The 15,847-nt window shown below is 36.3% G+C and overlaps 1 protein-coding gene across 1 annotated transcript in view; it reads right to left on the bottom strand.

Annotated features, from left to right (window-relative positions):
* SLC16A7 (solute carrier family 16 member 7) overlaps window positions 1–15,847 on the bottom strand; it is an 83,670-nt gene that overhangs the window by 26,092 nt on the left and 41,731 nt on the right. The window contains exon 2 of the mRNA XM_086740026.1: window positions 5,393–5,635. Coding sequence (XP_086596152.1) covers window positions 5,393–5,606 — 214 coding nt within the window. The 5' untranslated portion in view covers window positions 5,607–5,635. The remainder of the gene's footprint in view (window positions 1–5,392; window positions 5,636–15,847) is intronic.

The raw sequence follows: 15,847 nt of genomic DNA, 5'->3' as shown, positions 1-15,847 counted from the left end.
AAAACCATCTTGCCCCTGTAGGTAGGATGACAAAGCTGTTCAAAAAAGTGTATAAAACCACCTACAACAGATCTGCTTTTTTTCATCTTTCATCCCATGACCATTTTAAAGAGTGTTTTCTAAACATTAGGGAAGGTCTCTGTTTAAAATAGCTATTGCTACCACAGAACACTGCCCTACAAGGTACAGTTTTACTAAAACTCAAAGCCTTCCAAGAAACCTAAGAAGTGGCTATATTGCCCTTCAGAGGCCTTATCAGGCTTCCTTATCATTCAAGTCTTCTTTTAAAAACTGAACTACTGTAAATTTAGATTTTTTTTCTTGCTCTTGATACCTCTTTTTTTTTTGTACTTATCTCTATTTGTTAGTAAGACTCAAAATGCTCTGTTCTTGTGTCAACTCATTATTACTTTTTTTTTCCTTTATCTATGAGTCTCAAATTAACTTGACACACATGTTTTACATACAATTTAGGCTAAATGTGGAGTATTCCCTCATGCCCATGAGGCATTTGGAAAGTTGATAAGTTCTGCTTTCAAGGACACTCTAAATGAGGTTATTAAAATTCAACACTTTGCATGTTCTGATGGAGAAAAACGGCTGTCCCTGACAACAAAGGACATAGGTCAATTTAAGAAAGCTTCTCAATCTCCTTACCCATGGCCACCAAATTCCTTGTGCCAGTATTTGTAAAATCAAAATAAGAAAATGTTACCAGGGAGGGAAAAAAGTGTAGGAGCCCAGGTCCTGTCCAAAAGTGAAAATCTATAACCATCTGTCGTTTGTGTTACATAAATTGCGCAACTGTCATCTCCACTGTGCACGCCATTTCATCTTCACAGCAATATCACCAAAACACCCACTGAGACAAAATCACAAATATTTTGAACATACCATATGATATGTTATTTTCCAAATTAATATTTGACAAAGTCAAAATGGGAACTTTTCTATAGGTTACTTTTGTATTGTCACCTCAAAAATCCTTTAAGGGTTTTCTACTCTTTTGAAATATTTAACCTCAAACTTGAATAATTTAAGGCATACAGAAGAGAGAGGAAGCTATTAAATTCTGCAGGTTTTTTTTAATTATAAGTGTGCTTTCAAAAATGTTAATGGTTACTACTTACACTTACCTTTCTTCAAAGGTGTCCAAAGGTGCTTTTTAAATTATTTACTTAGAAATATAATCTAGAATTTAAATTTACTTTTCTTTTTTGAACTCCAAACCAGCAAGACTATCCCACATTTCACAGCTGGGTATGGCCTCAAGGATTTATCAGCTCTCAAGATGATCTCTATAACCAATGTCACACTAAAAAAGTTATTAAAAAAAATTAAAACACACAAGAAAAAATCCCAAACTGAAATTATCCTTGGAAAAATTACAGAGAAAGAGTTGAAGACAACTGAGTAAACCAACTGCTTTTTCCCTAAAGAAATCTAAAATTCAAGGTCAGCTGTGTCTGAAATCACCAGACCTGTCACATGGCTTTCATACCTGGCACTAAGACTCCTATCAAACCTACACTGAAAGCAATGAAAACATTTTTACTGGAAACAGATCGAGCTCTGATAAGAAACTCTCTAATCACCTTTGGCTATTAATGTTGTGCAAAGTGAGAGGTGAAGTTTTCAAAAAGAGAAGAATGAGCTGAGAGAACCTGAGGTCAAATGTATTTGATCTTTTTCTCGAATTCCTTAATGTTTGCTGTGTTAGAGCATACATATGGCTTTTTAAGTATATGAATGTATATATAATTTATGTATATAAGAACACTAAGTGCACACATATTTTATATATGTATATGTATATATTTTATACATGTACCGAAACACATGTTGCCGTGTCTGGATAACTCCCCTAATTCCATTTTATCCCAGCTTTTGCCCTCCAGTAACAAAAGTTTGGTGGTCTCAGTCACAGTCTCTTGGGTGTAGGAGTCCACCACAAAACCATCACCCTTAATTTAATACAATTGACAGTCTCCACTCAAGAGAGGCAGAAGGAGTTGTCATGGAGACTGAACTATTGCTCTTCTCCAGAGGATCCTTTTTATCAAGCACGGGCTGTGCATGCAATACCTGTAACCTTGATCACATCACAGGATCTTCATTTTTGGGATGGCTTTTTAGTAAACTTTAATAAACTTCCAGGAGGTAAGGGAGGGGAAAAGACAGAGCTTAAGAAAATAAACAAACAAACAAAAACCCAGAAACCAATAAAAAATAGTATGAAAGTGCATATTATGCCAGACTGAAAGAGCAAAAGAGTTTCATATTGATTTGATTTATCAGATTTGTCACCTCTGCTTAGTGCTTTCCTAACGGGGTGAATGCTGTGCTTGACCTATTTGCTGGAATTAACCAGGACTGCAGGAGACCATATGGATTGCCAGATGGTCTGCTATAATTTAATGCCATTTATTCTAAGTATGAAGTAAGTGATAAACATAATTAACATTCTTTTAGCTCCTTACTGGATGCCTTTTATTAGTTTCTTTTTTTTTTCCTCATACATTGAAAGGTAAGTTAATACCTTGTTACTGAAACGCAGATGCCAGCTAATTACTGCAAGAGGCTGCAGCCTCCAAAGCAAGAGCATCTACACAGACTCTAACGTATTCACTGACCCCGCTGTGATGATTAATAGGTCGAATGCTAAGCTCTAATGAGGATGACAGATATTAGATGTTTTCAGGTTACCTTAATTAGTAGTATGATGAACAGAGTGTTCATCACAGATGTACATATCATACTTCATAGTAAACAATACACCTTGTACTCATGGCCTGAACATGTATGTCACATTACAGCACATCAAATGCTAAGGAATCAAACCACCTTCAGACAGTAAAAACAATAGAGTGATTTCCTTCAGAAATGTTTTTCCTGGTCGCTATTTCATATTCTGCCAGTGATTGTCTAAATGGTCTATTTTTTAGGAAGTGGTTCTAGAGAAGCTATGGCTTCAAAGAGTGTTTATATCACGCAGGGTCGTCATTCTCAGCATTTTAAAACCACAACTCTATAACAAGATATTCAAATAACTTTGCCTCCTGTTTCTGTGCTGATAATCTTAATAGTGACTGGGGTACCTGTTAGTAGAATGAATAGTAAAATATTTTGTAATATTTAATGTCAGTGTGTAGGTGAAGTTAGCATACTGGTACTCAGAACAGTAAAAGAAGTATTAGAGAAAAGGCAGAAGTACTGAACGCTTCATATTTTACATTAAAAGTTGTGCACATTGAACTTCAGAGATAAAAATTACTGCAGTTAAACGTCCTGTGATTTTCATCTGTACTGTTAATAAAACTTAGGTGAACTTTTGAGATGACAGAAAAGGCATAAATTAAATGTTATTCAAAGATTTTTTAAAAAAGAACAGCATCTGCTCTATAAAGTAAATCTGCCCTTAGAAAATTTAGCTCTGATTAGAAAATGTGGTGAAAAAGAGTCCAAGCCAAAAGTTACAGCATAAGGAAAGCAGAAACAAACTCCAGCTTCTCAACACTTGTGCTCTTCCCTTGTTCCAGATGGGTCCAGCAGTTGCTCAGGGGCCTCCACAGTTACACACGTACACTCCACAATGCAAGTGCTGATGCATCCTTAAGAAGTAATTACATTAGAGGGGACCTGAATGTGATGGGATATACCTGCCTTTTTTCTCCACTCTTGATTGCATTAGTTCAAGTTACTTCTTCACTTGGTGAATTTTGGTGAATCACTTGGCTATTGTTGCTGGTCCTATAACATCCTTTATGATTCTCTACTAGTATATGAATAAAAATGGGATCAAAATATCTGAACAGCAAGCTTTTGTTGACATTGACACCACTTGTCAAGATATCTTTATAAGGTCTCTGTCTCCGCCAGCATTTGAAAAAAGGATCTCTTTTTCCATTCCATTAACTGAAAAATATTTACCTGCAGTGCTTAAACTAATGCTATGCTGGCTGCACATTCATTTTTATAGTCAGAAGGGAAAAACAGGTACTTGAAGAAAGCAGCTCAGGTAGCCTGAATTCCTCTTTGTAGGCACCTACCTCGCTTCCCTGACTGCTAAAGGAGCCAGGGTCATTCAAGTGTTAAAACTTAGGTAGGTTGAAATCAGAGACAAAAAAAATTACCATGCTAAAAGTGAGACTTCATGCTTCCTTCAATAGGTTATTTACTGGACCAGATAATACTGTACACAGATACCACTACTGAAAAATATTGGAGTGATGCTCTTCAGTGATTAAAAATACTGAATCTTAATGTGCTATTGACATAATGTTTTCAGTTTCTGTGTATATACATTTATACACATGTACATATATATACACACACACATATAAATATATAAATAAAAATATATATAAATATATAAAAATAATTTAATTTCTCCATCATTGCAAACAGACTGAGATGTTCCAAGTGGTTACCTCATAACATCCAAAGAAAGGGCAATGCCCCATCTATTTTGTGAAATAATCTCTTATTCAGATCTCCAGACTGCCTGAAAAAGTGTTTTGCCTAAGTAGCAGCTAGCTCCCATCAATACTTAAAAAAAAAAAAGTGAAAGAATGAAGAAATCAAGTAGAATTTAACAGTTAGTCTTTGAGGTTGATAGACACAAAACCTGCCAAGTAGGTTTGACACTTAGTACTTCAACATGGCTTTATACTTTAAAATCCTTTTTCATATGATCTTGTTCTTTACTTGCTTGCTCACAAGAAAAAAAAAAAAAGATTATCAGAGAATTTATGTTCACTGTTCATTTCAGTCACAAGAATGAGACTGTCTGTATCTTAGCTGTCATAAAGATGGCTTGTATGAAACATGGCTCTTGGCCTAAAGGGAAAGTAGGATTTTATTTTAGGACAAATAGGGACAAGATATAAAACCTCCGTCTACAGAGAAATACCTGTGCCTGACTAATGAACCCTCATAGCTACCATAATTTTCTGTGTTTAAGCACCATCGTCTCATCTACTAAGAGACCTCACTGAGGCAGAGGAAACCAAGCAAATGTACCCACAGTCCCAGGGGAAGTTACTTGGGCATTGCTTTGTTGGAAAATGTGACTCTCAGAAACTGTGAATTTAGAGCAAAATTGTAAAATAGAATTAGGTAGAGCAACAAACAAAATGCCCTAAGGGGAAAACAGAAAGGAAGAGAATATAAAATGTTTTAAAAGAGAAAGTAAACAGTTCTTTATAGATTGTGTGGCTATCAGTACTCTCTAATAAAGCATGATACAAAAGGAAGCATGTATTTTGGTAAATTCATGAGGTACTAATGATAAAATCAGGTAGTAACTTTAAATGCTTTAAAACCATAGTAAAACAAACAAACAAACAAACAAACAAACCTATGATGTTTGCAAATTTCATAACTGTCTTACCTCCTGCATACATGACAGCCAACATTATTGATGATATCCAAGCTATTTCACTATATGAGGTGTTGAAGATTTCTTGTATTTCTTTGAAGAATACTGTGATGGCTTTGGGGAATGCATAGGAAAATCCAATGGAGATAAAAGCCCCAAAGACCACAACCCATCCCCAACCTCCATCTGGAGGTGGGTACTGTGGTGCTCCTGTTGCTGGTGGCATTTTTGGTTTCTGTCTCTTCTGCAACTAGGCTGAAAAAGAAGAGAAAAACAACATTTCAAACAGTTTTCCTTTTTTATCAAACCACAGTATTCAATCATCATCTGCAGGGATTGTAAAGAATTCTCAGGCCAGAGACCAATTTCCAGCTCTTATGGGACCGTGGAACGTGAGTGTCTGTTTTCAGAAGCAAAATCTGTTCTGCACAAAAACTTGTGGCAAGAATATTTGAAATATCCTCTTCAGTATGAGGCACCTGTTACAAATCACTGATCTCAGTCACTGAAGTTGTATTTGCAATTAGTCACTTACTGGAAAGTGATGTCTTTGTGTGGGTTAATTTACATAGTTCTACTATCTACAGTGTGGATTTAGCACAGGAATTAAACAGAAAAAAAAAAGGAAATTGGACTTACAGGAAACAATGGGAAAAAAAATCCCTAAAAATTACCACTAAATGCTATTGTGTTAGCAAGATTTATTAGTACCTCAACAACATAATCTGCAATGACAGCAAGGAGTAAATTTGTTACACAGTTTTTTTATCAAATCCTGTCATTACTCAATTTTTGACCATTGTTGATATCTCTTGCTTATCTCATGAGAACATCTAAAAAGTGGGTTCTAAGCAAAGATTTATAATTCCCTGTGTATCCATAAAATAAATATAAACTATTACAATTCAATATTGGACTTTTAAAAATTTTCATCTTCACATTAGTTGATGTTGACATTACTTGTAGAAGAAAGACAGAGCTTGATGGCACTATTTTTGCTCTGTTTCCACTTGTCAGAAGACATCAGAAAGTCTTTACTAATAAACTCACAAATTTTCCACAGCTATTCTCTAATTTAGAATTTACGACAATAGATGCCACCAGGGTGATACAGAGGTTCTGAGAGGTGCAACCAACACATTCAGGAAGCTTAAGAAATCATAAGTAATCCACACAAAACTCCTTAGGCCTGAAATAATTTTCATACTGTTATTATCATCCCATCCTGATATCTAAAAACTTAAGCTTTCTACATTCTGCATAACCTTTTTAGGAAACTTTTAGTACGAAGAATCCATTTTGTAATTCTGACACTTTTCCACTATCAAATCCCTTTATTATTAAAGACAGAGCTGGAGACCACTGGCTTTTCTTCTGTGTAATCCAGCCTACACAGACAGCATGAACTGAAAATTCCTCCTTCCTCCCTGTTTCTTTCTGTGGCATTTAGGTAACTTATTACTCTTGATTGGTCTCCTGCCACACCAGTATCAAAAACTGTGGATGATAACAGTGTGTAGGTTGCGGTTAAGCTTATGATTGCCAGCAAGTCTCTATGTGATTTCTTCCGTGTCACTTACGGCATATTCCAATTTCTCGTAGCAAACTGCATTAGCAGTGGGGGTGATATGATTACCTTAACAAAAAATTAAAAAATGAACTGTGTCAGCTTATATTAATCACTCGGAATAGTGCCTGGAGTAGTTTCAGGTTAAATGCCATGTAGCACTGCATGCAATATATGCCACAAAACTAGCAAAGCTAGCTAGGCTAGCACTGTGATTAGAAACTCACTGTACTTCTGATTCTCCACTTTACTGAAGCTGACTGTAGACATTGCCCTGATACTGGCAGATCTCTGAGGGGGCAGCTAAATCAACCACTAAAATCTGGCTTCTATGCAAGGCTGCAAAAGCCCAGGTAGTTTGGCTTCTGCAACATATCATACAGATTTGCTGCTAGTAGCAATAAATATCTATTGCTCTGAACGCTGAGCACATAATCTTTTTATATGCATGTCCAGAAAGAATCTCTGGCATGTACTTTTTTTTTCTGCTTATCCTAGTCTCAGCTTAATGTTAGTCCACGGACATACATCAGTGAGGAAAACCTGGACCTGCCACTAGAGGAAGTTGGACAAGTAGAGACAGTTCTGGTTGCTGAGACTTAACTTTGGCAAAGCAGTTAAACAACAGGTTTTTTTTTGCTGAATCAGGACCCATTAGAAGGAAGAGTATCTCAGAAAGATATGGTAACTTACAGTACATATAGTGATGATCGATTGCCTTCAAAAGCACAAAACCTCAAATTGGCATGGAAAGCAGAACTCTGTTTCTGTTAATTGAGTGACAGTAAACAACAGAGTTTGCTATCTGTCCCAGAAAGCTGCTGAGAAAACTTTTGGTTATTTCCTATAAAAAGGTTAATGATTGTTTTCTTACACTTCAAAGGTTTGAGCATATTTGTTTTCATATTTTATATTCGTATGACAACACTTCTGTCTTTTATTATAAATTTTAATAATGCCACACAACATCACGGCATTTCTCTGCATAAAAATGGAAAGAGATTATCAATGTATTGAGGAAGCACTCCTTTTCCTAAAAGTAATACACAACCACTTTGAAAAATCACTGCCACCATATCAGTCAGAAGAATGCTGAAAGTTCCTGAACATCACTAAGGCAGCAGCACTTTGGAAAGATCCCATTATATTCACCCCTTCAGGGCAGCAGAACAGGCTCTGACAGTTCAGTGCTTTCCTCCTTTCAAAAGCTTCACAGAAAACTAAGAGGGCATTAGGGAGAAGAGCAAAGGGGCATTGGCTACTCCTGTGCCTCAGCCTAGAGGCAAACTGCTGCCAAGGCCAGTGCACGGCCAGCCTGTAGCGCTGCTGCTGCTGCTGCAGTGAAAGGCTGGCTGCTAAGGCACGCTTGGCATCACATTGTCACAGAGAAGAGTCTGGATCATTGTATCTCACACCTCCTGTTTATCCCACAGAGCAGAGTTAATAATAGCTCCCCTGACGTTCCATTATGATCGTGATAGCCAGTTTTAGCTGCAGTTAATAAAAGGTGAAAAGGGAAAAAATAATAAACACGTATTTGCATCAAGGGGAAAAAAGGATGCATTTTCTCAGAAACATTAAATCCAACATCTCAAATATCCCATACCTGCTCAGGAGCTAAAGCAACTTTCTCCTGTAAAATCTCCACTTAATATCCCTGAAACTGAACTCCTTCTAAAGCAGTCTAGCACATTAATATATCTAGCTCTAATCTAAGCCTACCTAGAAAGATCTGGGTAGTGTAGGTAGTATACGGACAATTGCAAAATCCATTAGCAACCAAAACAAAACAGCATTTTAGATGAATGGATATAAATACTGACAAGGGAAGAGGCAGAAGAGTGAGGAATGAAGCAGTGACAAGCAAAATGCCTCTTCAGAGCTCTCAGAGCTTATCATGGGCTGTGAAGAATAAAAAGAAATATGGTAGAAAGCATAAAAACAGGCATGTGTGATGATGTTCATGAAAAGGACACGACCAGGGGGAAAAAAAAGGCAGCACTTCAGTAAATAAAGGTCACCACCAGTGTTTTTAGTTAGTCATATGAATTTCATCATGTGCTTAAAGCTAGCGAGTGAACATCGCTCATACCTCTGCTTTTATAGGCAAGCAGTGAGCGAGAAACACTGCCTGCCCTCCGCCCAGGGAAGCAGCAACAAATAGTGACTGAAGTGCATCCTGAGCAAAGCCATCAATCTCCCTTCCCTCCATCAGATACAGAGAGACTGCTCAGCCTTTCCATACCCTGAGTCAGACTGTGCACAAGGATTTTCTCCTAAGCTCCTTCTAGTTCCCATTTATGTAAGCAGTGAACAAGAACAAAGCTTACTGTATTAACAGCTGCATGTGTCAAGTAATGAGTAATAGTAGAGAAACACGGTAAAAGGACACTTTTAAAACATCTGAGATGCAACGTTTTTTATTATATAGGTCTCAGCACATTTGAACTTTAATTAGGCAAATGAGAACTAGTGAATAAAAGAGAGAAAGAGAGAAAGGGAGGGAAGGAGGAAGGAAGGGAAAAGAAGAAAAAAAGGAAAGAGAGAAAGCAGCAAGCAAGCAACAAGGTCAGACTAAGAGCAAATGCTACAGACAGATAATGTGTCTTGATATCATGCACTGTAGACTTCAGTCAGTCATGATCAACCTGTTCAGGCTGCTCTTGTACCAATGCCTCATTAATATTCTGCGGTTGCCAGCTGCCAGAATCAGCTATCGATACAACATCTTGTCACAGACTCTTCTGAGAAGGGGTTATGTTGTTCTGTTGTTTACAGAGACTCTGATTTTACTGGGAGTTTTAGTTTTGCTTTTCTGCAACATTAGAGTAACTGTTTGCTTTTCTGCTTGCATTTTGTCTTCCTTGTCCTTAATGTGCCCCATCACCACTTAACCCAGCAGCCATTTGTCCCAGTGTTAAAGAGCTGGTATGTGAGAAATCTGTCCCCAGTTGCTGTAGGATAGTAGGAATATTTGGCACGTGTGTATGGCATTCCAGTTCTACACAGTAAGCCAAGGACCACAAAAAGCTTTGCAAACTTGAGCAAATTCAGTCTTATCCCTGACTGAGAAGTATCAACCGCTTTCAGACATGGGAAACAAATATGATAACAGGCTAAATAACCTAAGTCTTGTCCTGAACCGGTGGCAGAGCCGGGATGTGGACTAATGTCATTATGACTGAGCTTTTTAAGTACATGTGTGTTTTAGAAGATCATTAAGTAGCAAATGCAGATTAATTGTATGGCTTAATACTTGAGTTAGGAGCAGAGAGGTGTGGTACAACGTTTGCTTTATAGATTTGAATAGTCTGCTGCTCTAATGTACCCCTAACAAATGTTACTTAAATTGCTGTATTTGAAATAAACAACTTAATGGTAGCATTAGTAAAATAATGAGCTACATAGGAATTACACTCTTATAAAAGATCCTTTCTTAAAAGCTGCAGAAATTTTTATTAACAGCTCTTTAACAAGTTCCAAGCAGGATGGCAGGATAGTGGACATCATCTCATCAAACATTTTTGCCTCACCAACTTCTGCAAGCTATTGTCATTGTCTGGTGAGCAATATTCAGTATTTGGAGAAAAAAAAAAAAATCGTAAGTTTTGTGAGAAGGTTTTGCTCTGGCTTGGAGAAAGGGAGGATGTGGAAAGACTTCGACTGAAGGGATCAAGAGAGCTTGTTCTCTGCATTTAGCTCTAACTACTCAGTTCTGGAGGCAAAGTAGCTCCTAATGAGCTCTGGTACCTAGCCTTAAAGAACTGGCTAATAACCCTGAAAGAGGAAAACAGTCACCATTTTGTCTGAATGTCTGTATTCAGAGACTGAGGGGTATGCGATAAATGAAACACAGGTAGATGAAAGATATGCTCAGAATATGACCTTACTGCCTTTTTTCCACCAGAGTCTAACCTGCAGGAGAAATACACCCTGTGTGAGAGTAAAATTGAGAAAATGTGCCCAGGCTATCTAGCATTTTAGAAAGCTGCTGGCTTTTGCAAAGTTTCTCCAACAGACTTGAATCAAAGGGCCACGTCTGTGAATGCTTTCCAGACTTTTATGTGACAATAAAATAAATTATACATATAATCACCAGTCTTACTTAATTTTAAAGCCTATTTCACTTCAGTATTAATTAGTATAATATTCAACAATATTAAAATATATTACTACAGGTATCTTAAGTATAAAGCTATACCTTATCGAGAAACCAAATTTTTTTTTTCTTGAAGAGGAGATGAAGGAACTAGTTCTAAATATTCACATCTATGAAACAAACACGGAGCTATTCAATCCATCCATAATTTACAGTTAAGAATCAATATTGTAGTATACTTGTCATCTCGCTGAAGCAGTAACAAGACAAGTATGTGCTTGAAGACAGTGTGGGAAAGTAATAGCCCCTCATACATCCAAAGCAGGCATATTAATATCATTCTTCCAAATGCCTAGGAGGTTGGCAGAGGCGGGCTCCGTGGAGGGACGCAGAAGGGATGGAAAGGCATATGTTGTAAGATAAAAATAAATGAACAATCCCAATAACTTTCTTTCTTCTTAGGGTCTGGAATTGTAATGGGCTGATTCTTAGTAACAGCATCAGCTGGGCAAATAATTGGATGTAAATGCAAAAGCTGTTTACTGAGTTAAACAAGGATGATTACAGATGTTAGTTCCTGATGGCTGTGGGAATAATGAAAGGTGTAATTCACTTTTACCAAGAGGACTGGAATAAAGGTACATGTCATGTAATTCCTTCTTGTTTGAGGATTCAGAATAGGTTTACTGAAACAGAAGTAAGCCCTTTAAGATATTGCCTTATAAAAAGCAAAAATGTATAAATGACTCTGTGAGAGCATAATTAAAATCCCATTTGCACTAAGGCCCCATTTCATAACACCTTAAACAGAGGCTGAGGCCAAAATGCTATTACTAAGTCAGGTTTTTACAGAACTGGAACCCCCATCCAAAAAAAAAAAATTATACTGAAACTACATTGGAATTGTAACATCATTGAAATCAGACTTTGAATACTGCTGAGTAAGCAGTGAGATGACTAACATAATTTGTCAAAAATAATATTAATGCAGCATTTGTAACTCATTGGAGTTCTGCTGGGGAGGGGGGAGGTGTTACATGCTTTTCATTTTTTTAACCTCTTATGTTGTGCTGCCACATTCTCCTGGGAAAGCATAACCTGTATCCACAGTCACAGTCAGGGCTTGGACTTCCATTCATCATATCTTCTGTTACTATCTTTTTTCATCTACTTTAAGGGAAATGTAAATTAGTGTCTTACTTTGGATGACTAAATGCCTAGACGACTAAAGTTAAACAAAATGAATTTCAACCAAAGTGATTGCAATTCTGTTTTAATTACTTCAAAAAAGCAGTCAATAGCATATCTAGCCTAAAGAGGTTGGCACTCCACCCAAATTGAAGTGCGCTGAAATGAAATGTTGATGGCTAAATTGAAAATGTCAGTGATCTGGTCTGAAGAATCCATCAGTTTTAACAGTAAGTTGATGAAAAATTCTGCACACCTGGAAAAAAATTAGCCGTCAAACTAATCAACCTTTAAAAAAAAAACCCAACCCAAAACTGTGTTGTGCCATTAAAGAACTAGTTTTAATAAGCTCAGCTAAATCTTTCCTTTATAACTCAAAGTGTTGGCTCCCTGCTTGCAAGAATATTGATCCACTTATTAATTCATTTCTAACCACTTGTTTCATCATTTAAATTCTAGTACTACTCCCTCATATTTAACTATGGTAGTTACCAGCTTTACAACTTTTTGAATAAGCTTATTATTTTAACTCTATATAGACCAATTTTGAACCATTTTTGGTAATACAAGCCTTTTCAGAATGTGAGCAGACTTATCTTTAAAATTCACATTGAGTGAATGTTATGAAAAAGAAGAACACCTAGAATAACAGAAGTCATGTAAATCTGGAGCTGTGTGTTTGATATATAGTTTTAAGAGTTCTGTTGGAAGACAGGGAGTTGTATTTTCACTTATTTGTAATATTTTATAAATGGAAGAGCTAAGTTTTCAAGCCAGTATTAATGCAGTGGTCTGCACAGCTGCTGGACATTGTTTGAAAAATAAATAGCATAATCTTTCCAAAGCAATAGATTTTCCATTATCAGTAATAACAGATATTCATTTTAATATCATCCTCTCAACACTAAGCTGGAGAAAAAAAAATCAATGATGGGAAAAGCTAGTCTACTCTTAGGCTCTGCTATTAGTTAAGGTTTTCCAAATCAAAATTCATATCTTTTTACATAAACATATAATTTGGAAGTGGCACCATTTAATTCATTTTTTTTCTGAAGATAATATTCACATCCATCTTTCAGCTTAATACTTGACATTATGAAGATGCAATAGATTCCAATTCAAATTCTGCTGACATTAATTTCTGTAAACTTTATCAGAGTTACTCCGTGCTCTTGAGATTAGAATCCAACCCCTGGCTGTCCTCTCTACTTCAGTATTATGGCTCAGTGTACTTTCTACATATTTGCCTAAATCCTGGCCTGGAAGCACCATCTCACACACAGTGGGAAAATATTTTTCTTCTATTCTCGTGCAGCACATGACTTCCACGGGTGGAAATAGTTACTAATGCTTAAGTCTCAGTGACAACTACTTAGATTATGTAATAGGAAGTAAACTGATCTGGATTCTGTTCCTTAGAGCATATGACTGGAAACACATAACAGGCCAAGGCTGGAAAATAACTCCAGACCGCAAAAGCTTATACAGGGTTCACATTTCATTTATTCCTGCCAGTTTGGAACTTGCTACTAGTTTAAGAATTTTTTTCTATATTATTAATGAAATGGAAAAAGTTAGGAACACTTCTGATGACACAGAGACTTTTAGAAGTGTGAACTTGGAAATCTAAGGAATTATGAACTATTTATTAGCAAAGCTACAGTAAACTTACTTAATATATAGAACATTACATAAATAAGGCAAAAAGGAAATGGGCAGAATCACCAAAACTTCCAATGAGGAAAACAGCTTTTTAAAAGAAATTACTCAAGAACCATTGTATCTTGAAAATTTCAGAATAGTTTCTTCAATTATAGGTATCCAATCTAAAGAAACTCAAATAATAATAATTCAAACTGAAAAATCCAATTGATACAGCTGTGCCCATAAAGGCTTGATGTGTGAGCTCTTTCTGCCACTGAGAGTTAAAATGTGAGCCACTGATTCCAAGCACAATATAGCCAAATAATAAATAATAAATGAATCCAGAGGTCCTTCCAGAATTACTAAAACATATTAGGTTATTAGAAAGAAAGAAAGAAAAATAGAAATAAAAAGAAAGAACAAATGAACAAACCAACGTACTTAATCCACCTTAATAGAATTTAGCAGAGATGAAAACTTTTTATACATTTATAAAAAATGTTTTTAGAACTGTACCAGCATGTCTTTATAAAAGGAAGTTGAAGTATTCTAAAAATGTAAATATTTTTCTCACACACATAGTTTACCTGAGAGTTTTCTCAAGCCAGAGACATTAATTTTAATTTTATTAATCTCATGACCAGTGACACCCACGGCTATGAAAAAGCAAAACATGACAGCAACGTTTGCTCCTCACTCCAACTGTCTCCAGTTCCAGGCAGATGAATAATCATGCAGATATGCTAAAACGCTGCTTGTGTTTGGGGCCATGCAGGGCCATCCTTGAAGATGCACTTGCTATTTCTTAAGTACAGAAATTAGATTTTAACAACACCTTGAGGACCGTGCAGGGGAAGGTAATATCTCTACCATCTACCATTAAATTAGACCACTATGTCTGACACACTCAATTTTCAGCCTTTCTTATGCTGATATTTATGATGGTAAAAGACTGTAAAAGAAGGTCTATCCTTATTTGATAGCCCATAACTTTGAGCAGACAGCTAAACAAATGAAGAGGTAAGTATTTACATGGGACAGTGTAGTAGTATGCAGATACTCATGCTATCTCTTGATGGCTAAACATGATTAGTAGGAGCAGAATAGCTACGTGAGCTCATTGAGGCAACTTAGCTCAACTCAGGTATCATGGTATTGTGCTACATAAAATAAATACATGTATGATGATTATTTGTCCAGTCTGGAACATGATGATAGAAAAAATTCATTTGAAGTATGTACCAAAAGTAAAATAATTCCGGCAACAGCAATGTTTTAGCATAAACAAATACAGGGAAGGAAGAAGTTATGATTGTATTTGATTTCCATGGGAAGGAAGAGGATGTTTAATTACAAACTTACTATGTACTTTGTCCAAGTGTTAATGAGGTGACCTGCTGATACATATACAAAACAACTTTAAAAACCAACACGGTTTAATCAAACTCTGATGTGTACTCCCCTGCCCATTGTGAGAAATTGGACATGGGGAGATCAAAAAAACCTCTCTTGTCTGTTATGGAGGACACTTTTTCCTAACACAGTATACAACATCCAAAGAGTACAACATACTGCTGTACCTCTCAGAAAGTACTTCTACAATGCTACAGCTAAAACAATCTTTGACTATTTTGCAACAAGCTTTAGAATTTGTCAAGAGTTTAATGTAAATCATATTGTTTATACATGTACCATCTGCATCTTTTTTATTCTGCCATTTACTAAATCCCCACTGAAGGTCCAGAATATATGAAAGAAGCCTGTGGTTCTGCTCTGCAACAGCAGCACTGAAAAATTGTTCAGTGCTTGTCAATACACTCAAAGAGATGAAGAGATGACCAGCCACTGAAGGATGCAAGAGAAGTGCTACATAATTCTGAAAACACTTCCCTCTCATGCTGATATCAGGAATTTATGAAGAATCTAGAAATTCATTTTTTTTTCCATGTTTTTGGAATCTACTTAATCC

The sequence above is a fragment of the Chlamydotis macqueenii genome, chromosome 1 (assembly GCF_036417535.1).
Source record: "Chlamydotis macqueenii isolate bChlMac1 chromosome 1, bChlMac1.mat, whole genome shotgun sequence".
Taxonomy (NCBI): Eukaryota; Metazoa; Chordata; class Aves; order Otidiformes; family Otididae; genus Chlamydotis; species Chlamydotis macqueenii.
This window is presented reverse-complemented; position numbering and strand designations above follow the sequence as displayed.